The sequence below is a fragment of the Homarus americanus genome, unplaced genomic scaffold (genome assembly GCF_018991925.1).
Source record: "Homarus americanus isolate GMGI-L3 unplaced genomic scaffold, GMGI_Hamer_2.0 scaffold50165, whole genome shotgun sequence".
In the NCBI taxonomy this organism is placed as follows: domain Eukaryota; kingdom Metazoa; phylum Arthropoda; class Malacostraca; order Decapoda; family Nephropidae; genus Homarus; species Homarus americanus.
The window spans coordinates 76,099-100,804 of NW_024748747.1; the positions used below are offsets into that span (position 1 = coordinate 76,099).

A 24,706-nucleotide genomic window follows, 5' to 3' on the forward strand; every position below is an offset into this window, starting at 1 on the left:
TACCTGTGCCTGGGTCAGTTACCTGTGCCTGGGTGGGCTAATGCACGAAAAAAGTGTCATTGTTTTTGTTTTTCATCTTCGCTTCAACCATATTAGGTGAATCGCCCAGTGTATTTCTTCGTTAATCTAACTTTAGGGCAGTGTTTTGTTGTCTGTTATAATATATTAGTTACTTATTCTATTTCGACATTTTTCTTTCTCACTGTACTTCTATGATCATCACTTACTAATTCTATTAATATATCACTTTCCTGTTAGCAAGGTTAGTAATACGCTAGTCCAACAGTAGGTTCAGAGCCTCAGATACATTCATGAGCCAAGGTTAATAAATACAACTTATTTTCAACCATTATAATTTAGATCAAGCAATAACTGGGTGACAAGCAATAAGGTGCATGCGCTAAAAATTGATATCGAATAGCAAATCTTACAATTAAACTTAAGAGCATACTTTTATTATTATTTTGTGTGTGTGTGTTTATATAGTTACCAGAGCTACACGAAATATGGCAACACTGCGTTTGGACTTTGCTCTAATTTTTTTTTTCTTTAAGTTGATACATGTATGCATTGTGTATGTATGCAAATATATGAGTACGCTTAAATATATAACACAAATTCATCAGAGCTGTTGTAAGCAGGGCATAACTTACAGCATCTGGCACCTTCACAGGCTTCACTAAATAGTTGCAACTTGCACTTTTCAAATACAGTGGTGACATTTTAGTGGTTTTCCCGCTAAATCTAAATGTTTTAACCCACCATCTAGCGTGTAAATTTGCTGTCTAGCTGCTGGCGTGTTTTTTTTTTTGCTGATTTAAATGATATCTGCCGGATTTCTAGCGGTTTTAGTTATATAATTATACTTACATGAGTATAGACACTCAGACAGTCAGTGAAAGGATCTCAATCTTGTGAAGTGGAATGAAGTTTCACAAACTGTCCTGTTTTGGAATGAAGTACATAACTACATGGACGCATCACATTGTTATCCATTCAAGGAGCTGGCAGAGTTTGTTTTATCATTTTTTTTAGTTTAACAAATTTATTGACAAAGCTTGGAGTACAGTTTGCCTATTCTGAGTAATTCAGTCAGGTCTTGACACTGAGGGTGGTATCACTTCTCACTGCCACGCAGGACAGAGGTTCATACACAAAGAAATACATCATATGCATTAGCAGTATATATATCAGAGTCATGTGAGTGATGTCACTGTTCACTGCCATGCAGGGCAGAGGTTCGTACACAAAGAAATACATCATATTCATAAGCAGTATATACAGTATAGGTAAGAGTCATGTGGGTGATGTCACTGTTCACTGCCATGCAAGACAGTGGTTCATATTCATTGGTTCTAATTGAAGACTAATCAGTCTGGGCTAGCAAATTTGGGATAAACAGCAAGAATGTCCTCAAACACCCCTGATTCAATGTAGTAATTACAAAGCTCATGATACAATAAGCCAGGTGGCCTGAAGTCTCTGACAGTGTCACATTCAATAATATAGTGTTCAAGTGTATGCTTTAAAGCTTTATCACAAAGTTTACATGCTGCGTGTTCCGGTATGGGTACACCGTTACTAAATTGCCAGATGTGTCTGTATCCTAGCCTAATTCTGGCCACGACTACATCACATTGTCTGGTTCTGTCCTTATGCTGGCCATACCGGTACCTCTTGTCACAAAATTTGTCATATTTACTAATGCTAAAACTGCCAGGTCTCTGCATTTCTCACTTCTTCTAGATCAGAGGTCATGATTCTGACTTTAATGTTTTTAAGTACAGCATTGGACAGGCCAAGGTCACGGTCAACATTTTCTTTCTTTCATGCCTCATTGGCCAGTCTATCAGCACGGTCATGATACAGTGCCTAATTCCAACATGGGACGGAATCCACACAAATTCGATACAAGTTGTTCTCATTGGCAGTTATCACATATCTTTTACTATCACATACAACTTTAGACATAGAGCCTGACGGGCTGTTCATTGATTTCAAAGCACTTTGAGAGTCACAGAATATCACCCCACCTCCATTTCCTTCAAGGTAGTCTGTGGCTAAGTAGATTCCAGTTAGTTCAGTTTGTGTTGTGCTGGCCCAGTTGTTCAGCCTTTGCTTGTTTGACACTATCATCTCTTTTTATTTATATATTACAATTGCACTGCCTGTTCTACCTGTGTTTGTCTGCACAGAACCACCAGTAAAAGCCAGTTTGCCCGGGCGTAGCACACAGACATACTTGGCAGAATATCTTGTTCACTCAAAAGATAAGTCACAAACAGCCTTCATAGACCTTAAATCAGCCTTTGTTGTAGCTAATAGAGACATTATACTTGAGCAACTAGCTAATTTTGGCATCCAAGGTAACCTCCTGACATGGATAAAAGGTTATCTGTCCAACAGGTATGCCAGTGTTCTGTTTAGGGGAGTTAAAAGTGCCAGAATGAGATATTATGTGCTTGGCACGCCTCAGGGAGGAGTGTTAAGTCCTATGCTCTTTAATATACTGATGCACAAGCTTATTGCTGACATTCCAGTTCAGCCAAATGAGGCTGTACAGTAATATGCTATGCTGATGATATCTGCATTATGACACAGACTAAGCTCAGGATCCAAGCCTTGCTGGATGTATTTGCTCGGAAGAATGTGGAATGTGGTCTCATAATATCTGTTGACAAGACGAGGGTCCTCAAACCTCGTCCTGCTCACCCTCTGCCTCTTGGCTTTAACATTAACAGCATGCCTTTGGAACTATGTAGCTCCTATAAATATCTTGGAATTTGTGTGAATGATGCAACTTTGTCGGCAACCTTCGTGCCAAACTAATGCAGTGCATTAAGCCCCTCAGAACCCTTGTTGGCAAGGGCTATGGAATTAACATCACCTATGCTCGTACTTTCTATCTTCACTTCATTCGTTCTGTAGTTGACTATCATGCTCTCCATCTTGTGACTATTCCGCCTAAACAACTCAACAGCCTTGAGGTAGTGCAAAATGAAGCCATGCGCATCATTCTAGGTTGCCCAAAATCAACCAGAATTGTAAGCATGAATAAAGAGCTCGGACTGCCCTCCCTATCTGAGAGGATAGCTCTACTTAATACCATGTTTTGTGTCAAAGTTTTGAAGAACAATGATCCCCAAACTACAGCTCAAACTGAGTTGATGTTCTATCTAAGTAATCCCGACTATCTCGCTAATCTTCCACAAAAGACTCTCTTTTGTTTTATCCTTCGGCTCGTTAGCCCAGACGAACCCATTAATGCCATTCCTCCTTGGCTGGATATATCAGATCCTATTAATTACACTCCTGTTGGTAGTAAGCAAATGTTAAACACCGATGTGATGAGATGTGTCACACTAGAAACTATTAACAGACACATAGAGAGTATTAAGTCAAGTGAATGTTATGCTTTTACTGATTTAGTTTTTTTTTAGTTTAACAAATTTATTAACAAAGCTTGTAGTATACTGCATACATCGTGGCCTAGAATTGTCCCAGGAATACGCCCTGCAATTTATTGTTCATCTTTGTGAATCACCCTGCATAGATTTGTGGATAGATAAATGGAAAATACTATACAAGGATTCTTTTATGTACAGTACTTCAAGGAGTGATAGTGCTTTAAAAAATAATTAGTAAAATCTGTTGTACACTTATGACTACATTAGCTACAAACTCTGCTAAGCAAGTTCACTCCTGTTTTACTGTAGGGGTCTCTTGTGTTGCAAAATGCAAAAGGATATTGGTTATTTACCCTCTGTACTTTTCTGTTTCTTAGAGGCAAGAAAGTGGTGATATTCTTTGCTTAGGTCTGGATCCATGGGGGACCAGGCAGAAGTAGGTTTGAAGGTGTGTTGGATGACCTCCCACAGGGTAGAGATGCCAGCAGTGTTCTTCTTATTCCACACCTCCAAGAGGAAGAACAACGGTACCATTGCCACAGAAAACCCTGCCAATCCAATCCCAAATCCTGTAACATGAGAACACTGATGAAAGATCTGTTGAAAACCAGGCAATTTCAAGTAAATCTCTTTACAAAAAAATTATTTCAAACTTGTAATGTACTGCTAGATATGTAGGTCCACTTATCTTTTAATTGTTGCCAGTCAGTTTGTCAGTTCATATTTCTTTCATCTATTAGTCCGTTTATTTACCAGTCATTTTTTTCAGTTCACTTGTGTGTTCTATCACCTCATAGAAAATCTGTCTGTCCTTCCTAAACATTTTCCATTTGATAATCCTTGTATGATATTTTCATTCCCACCAATGAAACTTTACAGAGGTCTTGTGTCTTTGACAAAATATACAGTACTTTGTACTACCAAATGTCAGTGAATGTAATTTGCATCTTATGCTTCCATAACTTTGCCTATTACAAGTCAGAAATGAAATTTTTTATTGGTGTACTATACAGTACTTTGTTTTATTCTTAGACTAGTGACTATAAGCACTGATTTCATGTACCACAATTGTTGTGTTTTATTAGACTTCATATGTGCCTTAGTGTCCTTCCGCTTTTAAGAAAAAAGATGAAAGAATTTGTTTCCTGTGACTACAATTGTTTGACTAGAAAAATAAACATTCATAACTGTGGACGATGAAGATATCTCAAGTGGTCAGAATGACCAGAAATGATTATATTGAATTTGTAAATAATGAAAACTTTCACATTTACATATTGCAATGGAGAATCTTACCAGTGGCTACATTGCCAAAGACATAATCACCATAGGTGAGGGGCTTGGCAGTAATCTGACTGAACACAAACACAATGGTGATGAAGAGTGGGTTGAGGACACCCCAGCAAATCTTCCAGTAGAGTCCTGTCTTCCTGTGCAACATGAACTCGATGTCATATAACAACTTCTTGAGGCCGTATACCCACATAACGGCCACCAGTTGCAGGATCATCAGAAACATGATTGATACTCCCTGCATAGACAAAAATTATTGTAAGTTTACTCCAGTGCAACTCAAATGTCATTTCTCAAAACCCTAAATGTAGCGTCAATCATATATTCTACATTCAAGTAGGTGGAGCTCAGTCTACTTACACCTGCATAGTGGTTGACAAGTGTGAGAATGTGCTGTCCTTGTGGGGTGGTGTATAAGAGCCCCACCAAGAACCCCACTATGCACACCCAGAGTGTCACTTTCCATTTTTTTATATGAGGAAACTGGTCACAAATGACGGTGATAATGGTGGCAGTGTAGGCCACAGCACTGCCCAGACCCAGGGTGAACAGCATCAAGAAAAACATTGCAGAGAAAAGTTGAGGGACATACTGGAACCTGGCCAATGCATCTGGGTAGCTGATAAAGGCTAATGTTGTGCCACCTCCCTTCAACACCTCTGATACCTCAACATCCATTAGCTCGGCCAGGTGTCCTAAGATGGAGAAGATGGTGAAACCAGCCAGGAGAGAGGTGAAGGTGTCAGCAAAGGAGATGATGGTAGCATCGCGATAGACGTTGTGTCGGAAGTTGTTGTACGAGGCGAGCATCACCACCACACCGAACCCAATAGTCAAGCTGAAAAGTGCCTGCTCCACAGCAGCATACCATACCTGGTGGAAAATAAAAGAAAGAGTTTGAATTTTATTCTTGGTATTGCAATTTTATATCCTCTTAAATTATTTTCCCCAGAGAGGGAAAAGTAATGAAAAGTAAAAAATTCAGTTGTAAGTAGTGCAGCTTTGACCTTACTTTGAATTTACATGGTAAAACTGGTCTACTGATTTTGAGCTATTTTGACAAAATACTGGTACATAGTGATAACTTAAACTCATTCACAGATGGTAAGTTAGGCTAGCAATGTGGCAGAAATTGATTGACGCAAGCAATTAAGGAAATGGAGGCAAGCAACGAAGAAAACAATAAAGAACACAGAAGCAAGCAACACGTCAATTAACAATGCAGACAGTGAAACAAACAAGTGAGTGAAACATCAGACCCTAGGCTCAAGCAGCTTCTCCCATCTTGGGGTGATGAAGTAGAGGATGCCCTTGGAGGCACCTGGCAGTGTGACTCCACGACCGAGCATGACAAAGAGCACCAAGTATGGGAAGATGGCAGTGAAATAGGCTGCTTTGCCCGAGCTGCGTACACCCTTTGCTTGCACTATGAAGATGATCACCCAAGATGCAAGCAGACATAGTGACAAACGCCACTCTGGTAACCCTATGCCATTATTGAACCCAAGGGGATCCACTTGTAGCACCACCTCCCTGAAACAAAGATAAAATTAGAATTATTTTTATTATTATTATTATTATTATTATTATTATTATTATTATTATTATTATTATTATTATTATTATTATTATTATTACTATTATTATAAATATTTTTATATTATCCAGAACAGGAATTATTATTATTATTATTATTATTATTATTATTATTATTATTATTATTATTATTATTATTATTATTATTATAACTAATGCATAAAGCCCATTATGAAAAGTGTGATAAGAAATACAGACCATAAGTTTATATAGCATAATGTACACTGAAATGTAAAGTAAATACAGTGTTGTAGAAATATTGTTTAATGAAGATTTATTAATGCCCAGGCACTGGGCTATCGTTGGCATACACCTGACCTCCTACCCCCCCCCCATGTGTTTATATTCAGGACAATTTAAAAAATATGTAAAAACAAAGTCTAATCTTGTGTACTGGTCATGCATGATATAAACAGCACTTAGCAAATGCTGCAGCTTCTGAGAATGGAGGGGGGCGGGGGCGGAGAGCAGAGACGTTACCGAGAACAAATTCTGGCTTGGATGTCATGTACACTAATATTAACAAGTTCCTTGATAAGAGAGAGGAGTTTGAAACACTACTGAAGGTACACCAACCCGATATTGTAGGAGTTTTAGAACTGTTGTGCAAGAACAGGAGAATCGACCCAGAGGAATGCGAGTTCAATATTGCTGGAGCCAGCCAGGCGAGTGTACAGGGAGAGGATGTTTTTGAAGAGTCCAAGTGGTGTAAAATTAAATTAAAGGGAGAAGATTTACTTATTTTCGGGTGTATCTACAGATCACCCAACCTGTGGCCCACTAAATCAAAGGAACTTAAGAGCCTTAATAGACAACCCAGCGATGCTCAACCCTAGCCACCTCCTTATCATGGGGGACTTTAACTATGGCGACACCGACTGGAGAAACGAGTTCACCCCAAATGACTTGAATAACACTGCTACTCTTTTTGTAGAAACTCTGAGAGATAATTTTTTGTTCCAACATGTTAGAGACCCGACACATTACAGAGAAAGCAAACACCCAAGCCACTTGACCTCATCATAATAAATGAGGAGGGTATGGTGGCCAAACTGGAACATCTTGCCCCAGTTGGCACAAGTCACCATATTCAGATTTAACTGGTACCTAGTTCAAGAAAAGGCCAGGCCAAGGTTCAAATATTACAAGGGAAATTACAACGGGATGAGGGAAGAGATGAGGGATATCCACTGGCCTGACTCATTAAGGCACAAGAACGCAGACACTCCGCTGAATATCATAGCTAGTAAAGTGACTCATTTGATCGATAAATATATATACCCAAGACCAAATCCAGTGCTTCTAGGAATACAAGGGGGATCCCTACACATGAACCATGCGGCGGTCAACAAAGTTAAGAAAAAGAACAGAAATTCAAGACGTGGGTTGGGTCAAACGATGAGCAGGACAGGAGGATGTATGCAAGAGCCAGGAACCAAGCAAAGGCAGAGTGCAGAAGGGCTGAAAAGGAGTTCCAAAGGTCAAGTCAAACCCAAAGGCGTTTTACCGCTATGCAAAGTCGAAATTAAAAACGCGAGTAGGAGTATCAGACCTGAGGCTTGAAGATGGTAGTTACACAGATTCTGACCAGGAGAAAGGTGAGGCATTAAACAGCTTCTTTTCCTTGGTGTTCACAAGAGAGGATGCGGTTAATCTTCCTGCGTTTGAGGACAGACGGTTCAACACAGCACTGACCCACATTGTGTTCACAGAAGAGGGTATTAGAAGTAAATTGTCTCAGCTAAAGTCCATAAGAGTCCCGGCCCTGACAAGGTGCATTCCATAGTGCTAAGAGAGTTGTGCAACGAGCTTGCAGAGTCCCCGAAGATCCTGTTTTGTAAATGCCTGGATGAACAAAAGGCCCCCAATGATTGGAAAATGGCTCATGTGAGTCCTATCTTCAAGAAGGGCGATTGTCACTCCACAAACAACTATAGACCGGTGAGCCTGACCAGCATATTATGTAAAGTACTTGAAAGTATTATGAGAGATGCCACGATGGAACATATACTACGAAACAACCTTGTAAGGGATTACCAAACGGTTTTATGCCCGGGCGCTCCAGCTTAACACAATTGCTCAAGGTATTGAATATTTGGACCCATATTCTAAACGGAGTAGTAATATCGACAGCATATACCTAGATTTTGCCAAGGCTTTCGACAGTGTACCGCACGAAAGGCTGAAAATCAAACTGTAAGGGTACGGAATTCGGAAAAATGTCCTAGCGTGGATAGAAGACTTTCTACAAGACCGCAAGCAGTGTGTGGTGATTAATGGCACGAAATCATCTGTACCTGTCACAAGCGGGGTACCACAGGGCAGTGTATTGGGCCCGCTGTTGTTTGTTTGTTTCATAAATTACATGCCTGACGTTGTACACTCCTCCATACAAATGTTTGCGGATGACGCCAAGTTATTTCAGGAAATCAAGAACCAAGCGGACTGTGAAGAGCTGCAGAAGGATCTCTGTGAGCTCCAAGAATGGTCGAAGAAATGGCTGCTGAGTTTCAATGTCATGAAGTGTAAGAGGATGCACCTGGGGCATACCAACGGTAAGGAGGCGTATCATATGTCCCAACGGCATCTCTCTTCGGCAGAAACCGGGTATGCGGCAGTGGAGGGGGAAGTGCTGGCGGTGGTGTGTGGTGCCTGCAGAAAGCCAGGCCGTTCTTGCTAGGCTGCCCCCATCCTGTTAATGAAGAAGGTAGCCTCACCCACCTTGTATGGGTGCCGTGAAATGCAAAACAGTGGATACTGATGTGTACAGCTATGCTGCTGGAGGTGCTTAACTTCCATGGGAGCTTTGGGTGACTATAAATTTTATAAGTACCAAGGGATTTCCAACAGGTGAGAAGCTGGCGAGAGTGCCGCCAGTGCTGATGTGGCTACTGTCCAGCCATTTAAAGAGAAGTTGTTGCAACACACCCGTGACAATGAAATGTAACGCGGAAGTTACAAGTGTCTTTTGGAAGTCCCTGCCCAATAACATCTTGGCATCCTGGCAGGAAAGCAACACCCATGGACTCAAGGCCAGCAAACAGCGAGTGTCAGTGCTGCTGTGTGCCAATGCTGCTGGCACACACAAAATTAAACCCATGGTGGTAGGAAATGCGCAGAGGCCAAGAGTGCTGCACAAATCCATGGATCATCTTCCTGTGTCCTGGCGGGACATCTTTGAGGACTGGTTCCACAATGTCTTCGTGCATGCTGTCAGGCACTACCAGATGACAGTCCATGGCATCCCCAGAGGAGCGGTCTAAGCTTTGCTTCTTGACAATGTGCCTGCCCATCCTCAGGATGACTTGCAAAGTCATGTTTTGTGAGTGAATCCAAGATTTAAAATTGTACCTTTGAAAGTATGTTTCTCCACCCTGAGTTAAAACAAGTGCAGCACAATATTAAAATCCAGGAGCACAAAGATAAAAAAAAATGGAGAAGAAATAAGGAACGAGATAACTACCAAATTGGCACAGCATGAAACGATCCAAAGCAAGTTAGAAAAACCTGATCCCCATACATAATTGCACAACAGTGTTTAAACAAAATTCAAAACAAACCAGCCATTGTCATGAGCAACACCGTGTATGTACTGGTCAGTAGCAAAATGAAATCAGAAGTGGAGTGTTTGTGGCATTGAAGATGAGAACGGTTTTACAATAAATTTAACAGTTCGGCATCTATGACTCATTTGAACAACTCGGCGACCCAAATTTGGGTAGTGACACATTGTTTCAGAGCCCACTGATCTAGATGGTCCGTACCCCGTGAGGTGCTTCCCTTTTGGAGCACTGCCATCCCAGCTGGTCCCCAAGATATGCTAAAGACTGTCAGGTGATTGAAAACATCTAAAGGAGGGTCACCATGCTGGTGCCTAGACTATGGCACCTCAGGTACCCAGAGATATTAGAACACTTGCAGTTGCCTAGGCCTAGATTATACTATAGGCAGTCAAGGGGTGACTAATATAAGTTTATAAATGTCTCAAAGGGCACTACTCAGTTGGCAAATGCCCGCCCCACTAGAGGTCACAGCTTACGGTTGAAAAGACCACAAGTTCAGAAACTTGTCAGGGAAACTTTTTTGAAATGAGAGTTGTAAAGTCTTGGAACAACCTGTTAAGAGAGTGTTTTGACAGTACTGAGTGTGAGCTCATTGAATATCAAACTTTATCAACACTGGAGTAAGTATATGCCCATTTCTTGCCAACAATGGGCAACAGAAATGTGACCGCCGGCCCAAATGACTAATAAAGTGTAGAATAATTCACATGCAGTGATAATCAACTCTATAACAAGCAATATAGTCTTATGAGTGGCATTTATATTGAGCATTGAGTTCTAATTGCTAAAAGTTAGAACTCTCAGTTTGATATTGTGGTAGTGTGCAGTATTGAAGTATCCCATAACCAAGAGTTTCAGTGGTTAGGTTTATTATGGAACTCAAGAGCACATTGTTCTACCTTCCGGGAGAGAATTTCTTCCCTTTATTATGAACTCTAGTCATCTCCTAGTATGAAGATTATTACAAGCAGGAAAATCAACCAGTTTTGGAGTCTTAGGTTTAGAGAGAGTTATTGCTTTCCCACAAAGAAACTGATAAGGCTTTGAAATAATATAAATGGTTCAAGGATTGCTGGAAAATTAGTGACAACAAATCTGGCAGGAAATACTGACAAACTTGGTGTTATGTGATGAGTTACAACACTTTTATCAGTAAAGGTTTAAAGCACTGCCATATGACCACTGACAAAAACACTACAGGCAAGGCATTTACAAAAAAAAAAAAAAATCATAGGCATCATGAATGAAAAATGAGTTGTCATATTATTATCGGTACCTGCTGCATAATCTCTACAGAACAAACAAAAGAGTGTATTGTTGACCCCAAAGACCCATACACACACACAATGGTATGTGTATGACAGCTACTTGGATACTGTATTCCTACCTGAAGTATTCTTCAGCGGCAGTGGTAAAGGAGGAGAAGTTGAGGAGGGTTGTGTTTGTGTTGGAGTTTAAGCAATTGCTGGAGGCCCATGGACCACATATTGACCATGGCAGCACACTATGGAAGGAGGCAAAGAAGAAGAATACACAAAGGCCCATCAGGAAGGTGTAGAAGGTCAAAACTGCCATTGTTGAGACTGCCTGACCATAGCCAATACCTGTGGAAGGGAGAGAGAAAAACTCATATGTGGTTGTGTTCAAATATAAGGTTTATTTAACGTGAATGGAAGAATAACAACACATTCTTCACGCTGACTGAAATTATATTTTAAAAGGAAAATTCTTTCCGTGGATCTTTATTTTAGATTAGATTATCGATCCAGGGTAAATTTAATTGCTCGCCTGCTTTCTCATTTATATTAAAGTACTTCTGTTTGTCAAACAACATATCATCTAGGGTTTTCTCTATGAACAAACAAGGGATATATAAATCAAGTCTGCTAACTATTACCTCTGAATGCTGGCGACAACTCCCACAGCTTGACCGGTCCGAAGGAGGCGAATTGTCCCAAGCAAAACTCAAGATAGTAGAGTGGCTTTCCGATGAAAATGAGGACCAAGAGATATGGGATGAGAAACGCCCCTCCACCATTCTCCAAGGCAACGAATGGGAATCTCCACACATTTCCGATGCCAACGGCCATGGAGATGCAAGATAAAAGGAACTCCCTCGAGTTGCTCCACTGCTCCCGCTCAGGCCGCGCCCACTCCTGAGAAAAGGCAGAGTGGGAAGGGATCTTGGGAAAAGCAACTACCACCTCAAGAAAAAAAACACTTAATAATATTTAACCGTTATGTGTTGACACCACTGGTCACCATGTTACCATACTCATACACCACTGGTCGTCATGTTACCATACTCATACACCACTGGTCATCATGTTACCACACTCATACACCACTGGTCGTCATGTTACCATACTCATACACCACTGGTCGTCATGTTACCACACTCATACACCACTGGTCGTCATGTTACCATACTCATACACCACTGGTCGTCATGTTACCATACTCATACACCACTGGTCATCATGTTACCACACTCATACACCACTGGTCGTCATGTTACCATACTCATACACCACTGGTCATCATGTTACCACACTCATACACCACTAGTCATCATGTTACCCACTCATACACCACTGGTCGTCATGTTACCATACTCATACACCACTGGTCATCATGTTACCACACTCATACACCACTCATACACCACTGGTCATCATGTTACCACACTCATACACCACTGGTCATCATGTTACCACACTCATACACCACTGGTCATCATGTCATACACCACTGGTCGTCATGTTACCATACTCATACACCACTGTCATCATGTTACCACACTCATCATCATGTTACCACACTCATACCACTGGTCGTCATGTTACCACTCATACACCACTGGTCATCATATTACCACACTCATACACCAGTGGTCATCATGTTACCACACTCATACACCACTGGTCATCATGTTACCACACTCATACACCACTGGTCATCATGTTACCACACTCATACACCACTGGTCATCATGTTACCACACTCATACACCACTGGTCATCATGTTACCACACTCATACACCACTGGTCATCATGTTACCACACTCATACACCACTGGTCATCATGTTACCACACTCATACACCACTGGTCATCATGTTACCACACTCATACACCACTGGTCATCATGTTACCACACTCATACACCACTGGTCATCATATTACCACACTCATACACCACTGGTCATCATGTTACCACACTCATACACCACTGGTCATCATGTTACCACACTCATACACCACTGGTCGTCATGTTACCACACTCATACACCACTGGTCATCATATTACCACACTCATACACCACTGGTCATCATATTACCACACTCATACACCACTGGTCATCATGTTACCACACTCATACACCACCAATCTGATAGCTAAGCACTGCAATGAGAGATAGGAATTTCCATCTCTTGTATTATTTATACAATAAGGAATAGAACTTTGCAGCAGTTAAGTGAACAATTAGGGAAAGTAATTAACCTGTATGTTCACATTTTATTTACATTGTAATAAGTCTGGTGTTATTCTTAGGTTCAGTTATATAGGATAGGATAAGTTAGGTTAGATTATGTTGGTTGAAGTTAGGTTAGGTTTGATCAGTTAGTTTGGTTAGGTAGTATTAGATTACCCTGTATTTAATGTAGGTTAGGTTAGGCTAGGTGAGGTTAGGTTAGGCTAGGTGAGGTTAGGCTTAGGCTAGGTGAGGTTAGGTTAGGCTAGGTGAGGTTAGTGTCATGATGTGGGAGTATATTGCTGTGTTATTATTTATTGATTATTAGATGTGGCCTAATATAACACTTGGGGATAGTTCAGATAGGGCGTTCTCATTCACCGCAGTCTTGACGCTTTACCTGGTTCTGAGCACGTGCTACTACAGGTACTACTTTGCTGTCACTCCGAATTGAATATGACGATCATCCAGCTGTGATAAAATGATGTGAGTTATCAAGAACGCTACCTTCGTTGGTGAGCTCTGAAGTGACTGCAGAGGCCGATACGGGACCGGCAGGGTCATCCACAGATGTTGCACGTGTGGAGGGCTATATCTAGTGCAGGAGGGGCGGCGGCAGCGTCTTTCCGGCGTTGGCGCTTATCTGCCTCGATATGCAGCAGGCTAACTCCAAAGTACTGACACCTTGTCATGTGGTGCTGTTCCAAGCGTTACGGTGTGGAGTAATCGTCTCCCAGGTGAGGGGTCGATTTGGTACCTTTTCAGGTTTGTCTTAAGACTATCCTTATACCTTTTCAATTGTCCGCCAGCGTTTTGTTTACTATTCGTTAGGCGACTATAAAGTAGCTGCTTTGGCAGTCTACGGTCGTCCATGGAGGTAACATGGCCAGTCCAACGCAGTTGTTCATGGATTATGGTAGACTCGATGCTCTTACAGTTGGTGTCAGCGAGAATACTGGCAGTTGTTCTCTTGTCTTCCCAGCGACCTCGGGTTATGGAACGTAGACTACGTTGGTAAAAGTTTTCAAGTGCCTTGAGGTGCCTCCTGTATGCAATCCATGTTTCGCTACCATATAGCAGGGTGGGGAGCACCACTGCTCGATATACGTGCAACTTTGTAGATAATTTCAGCTCCCTACAACTGAAGACACGGGTACGGAGTCTGCCAAAGGCTTGAGATGCACATCTGATCCGATGTTGAATCTCTTCATCGATGTCCGCTGTGGTTTACTGGTGGGAGCCAAGATACTGAAAGTGGGTAACATGTGGGGGAGCAGAGTGGCTCCTCGAAAGGGCTGCTCAGTCACACAGGCAGGACTGAATTGCATTGCTGCCTAGATTCCAGTGCATAAACGACCATCTTATTTATGCTGCCCATGTGCAGAGTTGTGGCTAGAGACTCCCAGTAGTCATCTCTGCCTGTCCCTGTCGCTGCGTGTCCATCGCCATAGGACTTTTGGGGGGTATAGCAGTTTTGATGATGATGAGAAGTATGATGAGCTGGATGATGGCTGCGCGTGAGTTGATTTATGTGGTGAGGCAGGAGCGCAGGCTGCAAACACACATCTTGGCTCTCCCTTTTCCGGATCCAGTGGTGCAAGTGTTGCAACGACTGGGGATAGGGAGAGTTGCAATGGACTGCCAATAGCCCAGTTTATTGGGTTTCGCCTGAGTAGCCTGTCCATCAAGCATTGCTTTCGTCCGCCGGTATAGTCGTTGGGTTCCCATGGTGGTCACCTCTTCCACTGTGTAAGCATGTCTACATGATGAGGAGCTCTACCACAGATTTTTCGTTCAGGGTTTACTCCCGTAGCCTTATACCTACCAAGGTTAATCCGCAAGGCAGCGGGACAATGGTTGGTAGGCGCAAGGACGTGTCCACACGCCAATAGGCCTATGCACCATCTCTCTGGGGCCCACTGCTGCTCCGAGATCCCCTGCAGGTCTAGTCTGGGCCCATGAGGCACCCAGGTACCGTGTGTTGCCACGAGGAGGCACAGCAGGAGTCTTGATGGTGAAGAGGCTGTGTATTGGCAGGGGAAGACTTATGCAAGTTGCTTCCCTGTTCGCCACGAGGGCTAGCCAGCGGCGGTAGCTGAAAAAGAGAGGAAGCAAACAGTGCTTGCACCTTAGCACTAACATAATGCTGCCACTCTAGACGCATTACCACTACCACAACTATCGCCAAAACCACTACCACCACCACTATCGCCACCACCACTACCACTGTCGCCACCACCATTGTCACCACCACCATTGTCGTCACCACCATTGTCGCCGCAACCATTGTCGCCACCACCACCACTACCGCTACCACTAATGAAGGAAAATATCATAGTTGAGGGTTGGCGACCACGGCCCTCCACACTAGCGTTACTCATCTATCTATTCCAGTCCTTCAGCTTCCCCCTGCCCCCGAGCCTATCCCTGCTCCTTCAGCCTCTCCTTGCTCCTTCAGCCCCCCCGCCCCCCTAAGCCTCCCGGCCTTCAGCCTATCCCTGCTCCTTCAGCCTCTCCTTGCTCCTTCAGCCCCCCCTCCCGCCCCCTAAGCCTCCCCCCCTTCAGCCTATCCCTGCTCTTCAGCCTCTCCTTGCTCCTTCAGCCCCTCCCCCCCTTCATCCCTGCTCCTTCAGCCCTCCTTGGCCCCCCCGCCCCTCAGCCTCCCCCAGCCCCTTCAGCCTCTCCCTGCTCCTTACCATCAGTGGGACAGGACACATCGACGCTGCTCTGGCAGCTGCCAGAGTTAATTGGGTGTCCCTACCCCACCACTCTCCCTTAAACCCTGCCTCTCTGCCGGGATATCAGCAAATTCTCACCAAAATTGACAATTTCGATTTGGAAAGGAGTGGAATCATTGTTGAACAGTGATGGCCAGTGTTTAAAGTCAGTGAAATCAGCGTTAAACAGTACAGCTGGAGGTCACCATAATGTGAACACCAATGTAAGATATAAAATCCACAATGGCAGATGAAATATTTATTTCAGACCGTGTTGATGACAATCGTTGCCCACCTGATCCCCATTTCCTTTAACCCATCACCACGGTGATCACCCTTAACCAGTTCAGGTAGCACATTCACAGACAAGGACCTGACCACCAGGGCTCTCATTACAGGATCCAGCTTTAACTTGCCCTCAATCACGTTAAAATTTTAATGGTTTTGTATACAAATTGATTCCATTATCCTACGTTTCTTCGAATCATTGTACTAAATGCAAAACAATTGGTTTGCATTCCAATCTATTGCATGGTTATTTTTGGAGGCATGAACAAATAACACATTGCTATTATTCCTAGTATCGCCTATAAATAATCAACAGCACCACATGTTTGCTGTTCAATGCCTCAGCACACTTTATTTACATGAACGCACATAGAAAGCCAAGAGACCAACCCCTGCCAACCGCTGTATTCAATATAAGTTTTATGTTACTTCTATTTTGTAATGGAAGTTTTTGTTAAATGACACTGCCTATATCATTGTATGTAATAAGTAATTTCTGTCCATTGTATTTTATCATCCTTTTGGCTACTGTACCATTTTTGTATAGACTGTTATAGTAATCTCTTTGTTAACCGGAATCTTTGATCCTCGGAGCTCTCCAATAGCTGTAATTTTTGTATATACCATTTTGAGAAATTGGGGGTAAATCCTTTCTGTTTCAAAATGGAAATGAATTTCCAATGATTGCATCTAGTCCATTTATGGAAGATTCCAAGAAAATTCCGAGAAAATCTCCCCATTCCGGGTATGGAAATGAGAGATTGCCCCATGTTTCCGAATTAGCAGAAATATAATTGTCTCAGGTTGAGTATGGAAACCATGAAATATTGCTATTACCAGTATTAGAGTTTGTTATACGAGTCTTCAGTAAACCATCAATATCTACTCACAACTGAGATACTGGTACATATTCCTGTGACAGCAGGTTACTCTATTACTACCCACATAAGTAATATGTGTATCTATGTGAGTAGACCAGCCATAATCATAGTTCATATGGCAGGGTATACGTTTCCCGGTTATTCATCCAATAATAACATGATGTTATAAGTAATGAATTGATATCACTGTGCTACTAGCAAGTGTGCAAAGTTACCATTACAATAAATATATTTGCCAACTAAACATAATCCTGACAGCTCTGTCCTCTTGTTCCACCTTAATACAACCCATGTTGTACTCCCTCCCTCCTTATCATATTTGTGTTTTTTTTCCAATTCCACTGTAAATTGTGTATACACTTATAATAGAAATGTAAGAATAAATAAAAAATAAATAAATACAATACAAAAATATCGAAGTGATAACCGTAGTAACATTCTGATATGTTCTTATTACCACCATGCTATGTGTACTATTCCAGATGATACTAAATGTTACACAATACTTCCTTGGGATAAATGTACAGCTTATATCAGGTGCCTACAGGAGAGCTCAGGCTCTCAACTGGCTCAGCTATGTTAATATTATGATTTCTAATCGTCTCTGTATCTGTGTTCTTCTGACTAAATAAACTGTTTCAATATCAATATCCATACTGTACTAGTGTAAGTGCAGTATGACTCGACTCACCTCCAGATGAGTGTTAGAGGCCCCAGAGGGTGGAGACTCCAGCTGTGTCACATCCTCATCCTTGCTGTCACTCTCAAAGGCCTGGTTGTCTGTTCCCTGAAAGACAGAGATAAATAAATCAACTCATTACACCTCATTACAAACGTGAAATTCGCAAACAAAGATATCCTTATTTATCAACACAGATATTTGCTCTCGCAAATATCTGTGTTGAATTTGCTGAAGCATCGCTTGTACTGATCATCATCGTACATGTTAGTTACTGTATCTCTAAGTCAGACTTCATATTATGCTCCATTGTCCATAAAACATCCTGTTTACATGAGTCATCCGAGCACAATTGCACATGTTCTCTTCAAATCGTATCAGAGAACAAAATTTTTAGTGACATTTTGTTTACATTAAGTCTTCAAGTAAGAATTATTCAAATCCCTGAATATGTAACATTAAGATATATATGCCAATAGATAAATGGGGCCTCAAAGATCATTTGAGTATACCTTCGCCAACTACGAATATCCCGTCCTCAGTTTCCGGGTATCTATGATTTTGATCTATACCATTTCACTTATCACGGCATTGAAAATGTAGAGTATCCGTGGATTAGTGTGGCAGTGTTATCCCTCTGCAGATGTGATGAATGAATAAAACCAATGATAATAAATAAAAGAAAAGAAAATATACTGTGTAGCCATTTAGCAATCATTTCACTAAGAACACGGGAGACAGGATCGTGCTCCCCCTTCCCACGATCATGGGCTAACTCCAGCAAACTTAAGAAATAATTATTCTCTTTATTATTTTGACTTCATGATAATATTTATTTTTAATTTTTTTATTCCGTATGAACAATTGTGTGTGCATATAATAGTAAAAAAGGACTGAATAACATTAATGTATATCTACCCGAAACTACGAGTTAAAAAAAGAACAATAATGCAGCTCACAGCTTGGCCTGGTAGGGAGAGGCTGAGATCCCCGACACCACATCATCCTCCTCCTGCTCCACCCTTCCCCTCCCACAATCCAACACTAACTCCCGTGGGTGTAATAAATGTTTATTCTCTTTATGTTTTTCTTTACTTTATAATTATCATTGATACTCAGTAATTAGGCAACATGAAAACTTAATCCACCTCCCACCTGTGGCGTACCCTAAGGCACCAGAATGGAGCCACTTTGCTTCCTCATCCTCATCAACGATACCCTGAGAGAATCTCCCATTCACTGGAAATATGTCGACAATTCCACCACTGGAGCCAGTGTGAACAACTCGGCTCCTTTTTTTTTAGTTTAACAAATTTATTGGCAAAGCTTGTCGTACAGTTTGCCTATTCTGAGTAATTCAGTCAGGTCTTGACACTGAGGGTGGTATCACTTCTCACTGTCACGCAGGACAGAGGTTCATACACAAAGAAATACATCATATTCATTAACAGCTATAAATGTATAGAGGTCAGGTTCATATGGATAATGTCACTGTTCACTGCCATGCAGGACAGAGGTTCGTACACAAAGAGTTGCATCATATTCATTGACAGTACATATACATATATGTACACACACACATATACATACATATACGTATATACATACACATATACATGTACACGTACATATACATGCACACACGCACACATACATACATATACGTCGGTCAGATTCATGTGGGTAATGTCACTTTTCACTGCCATACAGGACAGAGGTTCGTACACAAAGAATGCATCATATTCATTGACACTATATATAGGTCAGATTCATGTGGGTAATGCCACTGTTCACTGCCACGCAGGACAGAGGTTCGTACACAAAGAAGGAAATACATCACATTCACCAGCAGCATATATAGGTCAGTGGATCCTGACTGGAGCGCCCTCCAGAATATATTGAATAATCTCTAAAATTGGGCCACCTCCAATCATGTCACCATCAACCATGCCAAGATCACGTTTATGCTCATCAACCTCTCATCCTACTTCCCTTCATTACATTGGGCCCCAGCACAATCCAGGATGTGAATTCCACTAAGCTCCTTGGCGTCACAATACTGTATATAACAAACTGAATTGAAATGCACACATCAGATCAATTGTCCTATCTTCCTGCTTTCACCTCCACCTTCTCCGTCGTCTCAAGTCCCTCGGAGTTCCCCTATCTAAGCTACTGAGTGCCTGGTCTTCCTCCTTAAATAATACACAATGAGAACACCTAGAAAAGTGCAGTTGAGGGCGTAAAAGAGTATTCTCTCCACCTAGTACTCCACATGTCAAGAAGCGTACACTGATCCTCTCAGCTCTGAGGTCATCACCATAACCTAAGATAATATAGTGAAAAAACAATTACATCTAACTTTCCTTTCCTCCTTTTATGAATTTCCCTGCTTTCTTTAAACAACTCCCTCTTTGATGAGCATACTGTACTGACCACGGTCGTACATTATCTTTAGCTGTCTCTCGGCTTGTACTTCATACTCTGAGCAGAAACGGGTGACTACTTCCCTTGATGATGAGATGGAGAGAAGAGAGCCGTTTGCTCTGAAGATGGAAGACGATGTAGGAGGAGGAGGGTAAAGTTAGGAAGTGGGAAATAAAGTGGGTTTTTAGGCAGCTCGCTGGTGCCTATATACCTCTCTTCCGATACTCAGAGCATCCTAGTGCCATCCAGGCATTGCAGGTCGGAACGAGATACGCCTGGAAAGTTCTAGAACGTCTAGGCTTACACTACGTGAGTAAATCATAACATTCTAGAAAATTCTAACATAGGTAATACATTAATATATAGCTGAAAATCTCCCCAAGCTTGCCAAAATAATTGTTGCTTGGGATAGAAAATAATAGGAACGCCTGTTCACAAAAATTATAATACTAAATTATGCCTTGGAATAACAATATTATTGTCTCCCTTTACCAAAAATATATTTGTTATCAATGGCCACAAATTCTGAAACTAAACCTTTCTATTTTTTTTCTGAAAATTTATTAAGAATATCTTTAACTCGGTAAATACCTTATCTTTAAAGGATGACATTGATAAACTCATGACCGTTGATTCTTCCAAAAATTTCTGGAGTCAATGAGAACAGTTCGTCGTCGTCTTTCACTTTGTAAACCTGGTGGCCAACTGACTTAATTCTCAAGAGTCAAGAAACGTGTGCCATGTTGTTTAATCATGAGTTGCCAGCTGTTGTGTTATCGTAAAAAAATTAACAAGACAATTTGAGCATGGTTGAAAGCTTACACACTAATGACTGTAGTTGATTAGGATATAAAGTACTCTTATCCACATAGAGTAGCATGATTTTACATCTAAAAAAATAAATAAATAATAATAATCCAGCCTTTCTGGTCCCAAGCCCGAATGAGATGCGAAGGGGTGGCGGGTGGCTAGGGGCTAGTGTTTCGATTTAATTGTTTTCTTCTTCGTCTGATGGTGCACAGGAAGATTCAAACATGGTAGTGGGTCCTCTGAAGATTAATACAACTATCCAGTTTACCTAAGGCCAAACTAGGTTTGCACAGTGTGTGTGTGTGTGTGTGTGTGTGTGTTTAAGAGTCATGTGTTGGTGTACATCATCATCCGGTGGTCATAGCTCAATTTCATCTGCCAAGGGTTTATTTACAGGCAACAAAAGTATAAAAATAAATAAACACGAAATTGTGTAAGAAACCCAAGTGAAAGCGTGTGCTTGTTCGGCTTACTGACTCACACTTTTATAGTTTTCAACTCACACTACTCACAAACACACACGTTAGACACCTCACAATGTATTCTCACATTTTGGATAATTTCAAATAAGTTCAGGGATTCTCCTCTTGAATTTACGGTGATTACTTGTATATACAAACTTCATTCTCTTATTTCACCTCCAACCTATGGCAAATTATCTTCTGAAGCCCTTGTGTACAGTATCGCTTCTGAGCAGAATAAGATCATCTGGCGTTAACCAAATTGAATATTAGATGTTACCGTAGTGAAAGGGTTAAGCTCGTTTTTTTCATGTAATGGCCCTTGTTTCATAAACAGAAGAATTATATAAATGGATTTATTACATTTGATTTATATACTGATTCATCCCCTGTAACTTTCCACTAGCTATGAGGTGACATGTTCAGTGCACGTGATAAGGTGTGTCCATGGGAAGCTGTGTCATATTATGCTGAGTTAAGGCATTAAGTAGCCGGCTCCCTGGCCACCTAAAGCGGGCAGTAGTTTGATATCCTTGACTAGAGGAAGATGTTATTTGAGAGCCAACGTGGATGGTTCCGTCTTCCCTCGAGGGAGGACGACTTGCCTATTCCGTTCTCCCTCGATGGGTCTCTACACATAGAAATTACTACTCAACCCCTCACACATCGAAAGGACGTGATTAAACGGTCTATTTACATAGTCGCCGTCTTTTCTCTTCACACTCATAAATAGTGAAAGTTACGGTTGATCTACATCTGGAAGTGTATCAGAAATAGCTTCTCAAGTGATTGTTACAAGTGGTGACAACCCAGGAAGGTTGTTGCATATATGACAGTTTCACAAGTGACTGTTATATCACACTAACAGTCATCTCACCATTTACACAGTTGGTAAAGGTAGAGGTATTATGTTCTCCCCATTACTGTGTCATACTGGTGAAAAAGAAGAACCCATTTATGGAACGTAAACGTAAATATGAAATAGCAATCAAAGATATTGTTATATGTGTTACATTTACCACTACACGGAAGAAGACTTGTTATATACATGGCAGCGGATTTACAAAGAAAGTTATACTACTGTTACATCGGTGTTTTACGAAACAAGAAAAATAAAAAACAGTGACCTGTTACATGAAATATCCAAGTGTAGTGATATATCCCGTTGTGAGAAGTTATAGTTGAGTGTCTTTCGTTTTGTCATCCAAAGATGATGTGCAAAATCTTTTTTTTATATCGATAACCAATACCGAGTTATTGATAGTTGCTGAATTATGGCACCGATCCTGTGAGCTGAAGTGAACATTAGTTTCTGCAAATGATTCGTTCACTGCCCAGGGTGTGACAGGACGTGACTACTCATCAATCAACATCCTGTCAACAAAATTCTTTCGTATGGCGTGAGTAATCCCCAGTTACCAGCACCCCAGCACCCTTCCCCTAGTGATGACACATCTCCGATCATGAGAGATGGTCTCAACATTCTGAGGTATGGTGTGGTGGATGCACTAGTGTACCCAGTGAGCCCCAGAGTCCTTAAGTTCACTGACAGGGAGCGGCAGTTTGCTGTACTCAGGATTTTCGTGGACATTGACCCAGTCACCGGACCTTGGAATCAGCTGCGTCTCCTGTGAGTGACACATGCAAGTCTACGGGATTGCAGCAACACTTTCAAGTTTTCAAGAAATTCTAGAAGGGATTCTTCAATCAAGCCTACAAGAAATAGGTAGTATCTAGGCATACATTAAATATACAGTCAACCCTCACTTTACGCGGTCCCACTTTACGTGTTTCCACGTTTACGCGGTACCCTGCCGAACACGGAATGCTCACTTTCTGCGGTGTGTGTACCCTTTTACGGGGAGAGCGGCGCGAGCAGGGTGCGCACAAGGTCGCCCAGTCATCAAAACATTACCGAGTTCTTCACCCGCCACCCACCACAGCCGGTCCAAGTCAATGATAGTGATAATGATAGTGAGTATATGGACTTATATGGACTTTGAGGGGTTTGACAAAGAGGCCCTGCAAGCCTCTGTGGTGGATAGTGATACAATTGATACAAGTGATACAGGTGAGGGCCAATAATTTGCCCTCTGCCTAGGAACCGACCCCCCATCCCCGTGTGCCCAGCCATCTTTTCTACTAATGTAAGTGTTAAAAAACCTAATATTATTGATATTTCTCTTAATTATTAATTGTGTGTGCATACCATCATAAAATTAAGAAGTTATTTTTACTACAACGTAGGTATTGTGTCTGAAAAAGTGGAGTTTAGGGGTTGGCCCGGTCTCTATTTCAATTAATCCCATATGTTATGTTGTTCACTTTAAGCGTTTCTCACTTTACGCAGGCCGCCGTGGGTTCAATTGACCGAGTAAAGTGAGGGTTCACTGTATACACACATTTACATGTTCGCAACATAACTTCACACTGATAGTACATCGTGTAGGTCATATCATGTGTTATAAGTGCCTCACTTATTTAATAAATACTGACGTAATATAATTTCCAGTATTATTTCTTACCTGTTCAGTTATTGATACTTTAATCATTTTAACTATAAGTTTTATCAATTTCCTGTAAATGGATGGACAAGGTTATTTCTTTGGTTTTTATCTAAATACTTTTTCAAACCTTAGACATAGAAAATGTGGACATTTTCTTTTGATCCCAGGGAGGATAATAATGTTCATAATTTTCACTACATATTTTAATGATGTCACATATGCATCTTTTCAAAAAAAAAATATGATAGTTCTACTATAAAGTATCACAGACTGTAAATTTTCAGCCATGCCGTGTAGAACCCTTCACAACTCAGTACCATTGCTCTCCACAAAAATGAATGTTTCGTAGAAAGTCTAGAGCACCACACACTCATTCATCTAGCACAGTGGTTCTCAACCTGGGGGCCATGGCCCCCAAGGAAGCCATGGCAAGAATTTAGGGGAGCCACAGCGAGCTGTTATAAATTGTACGTTTCCAAATAATGTTGGGAATCTGAATTAAACAAAACTTGTATTACTCATTTTGACTTGGCAGAAGAGAATTTTCATTCGTTTTTTGTCATTTTGTTTAATCATAATGACAATACAATTTTAATATTTAC

The 24,706-nt window shown here is 41.3% G+C and overlaps 1 protein-coding gene across 1 annotated transcript; it reads right to left on the bottom strand.

Moving 5' to 3' along the window:
• Positions 1 to 3,357: 3,357 nt before the first annotated feature.
• On the bottom strand, positions 3,358 to 21,019 carry LOC121880392 (sodium-dependent nutrient amino acid transporter 1-like). The gene is made up of 8 exons (XM_042387567.1): positions 20,918 to 21,019; positions 17,912 to 18,007; positions 11,757 to 12,015; positions 11,247 to 11,463; positions 5,960 to 6,233; positions 5,061 to 5,573; positions 4,704 to 4,938; positions 3,358 to 3,976 (listed from the first exon to the last, which is right to left on the bottom strand). Exons 1-8 carry the CDS (start codon positions 20,948 to 20,950, stop codon positions 3,753 to 3,755), a joined length of 1,851 nt encoding a protein of 616 aa, XP_042243501.1. The 5' UTR covers positions 20,951 to 21,019; the 3' UTR covers positions 3,358 to 3,752.
• Positions 21,020 to 24,706: the final 3,687 nt, after the last annotated feature.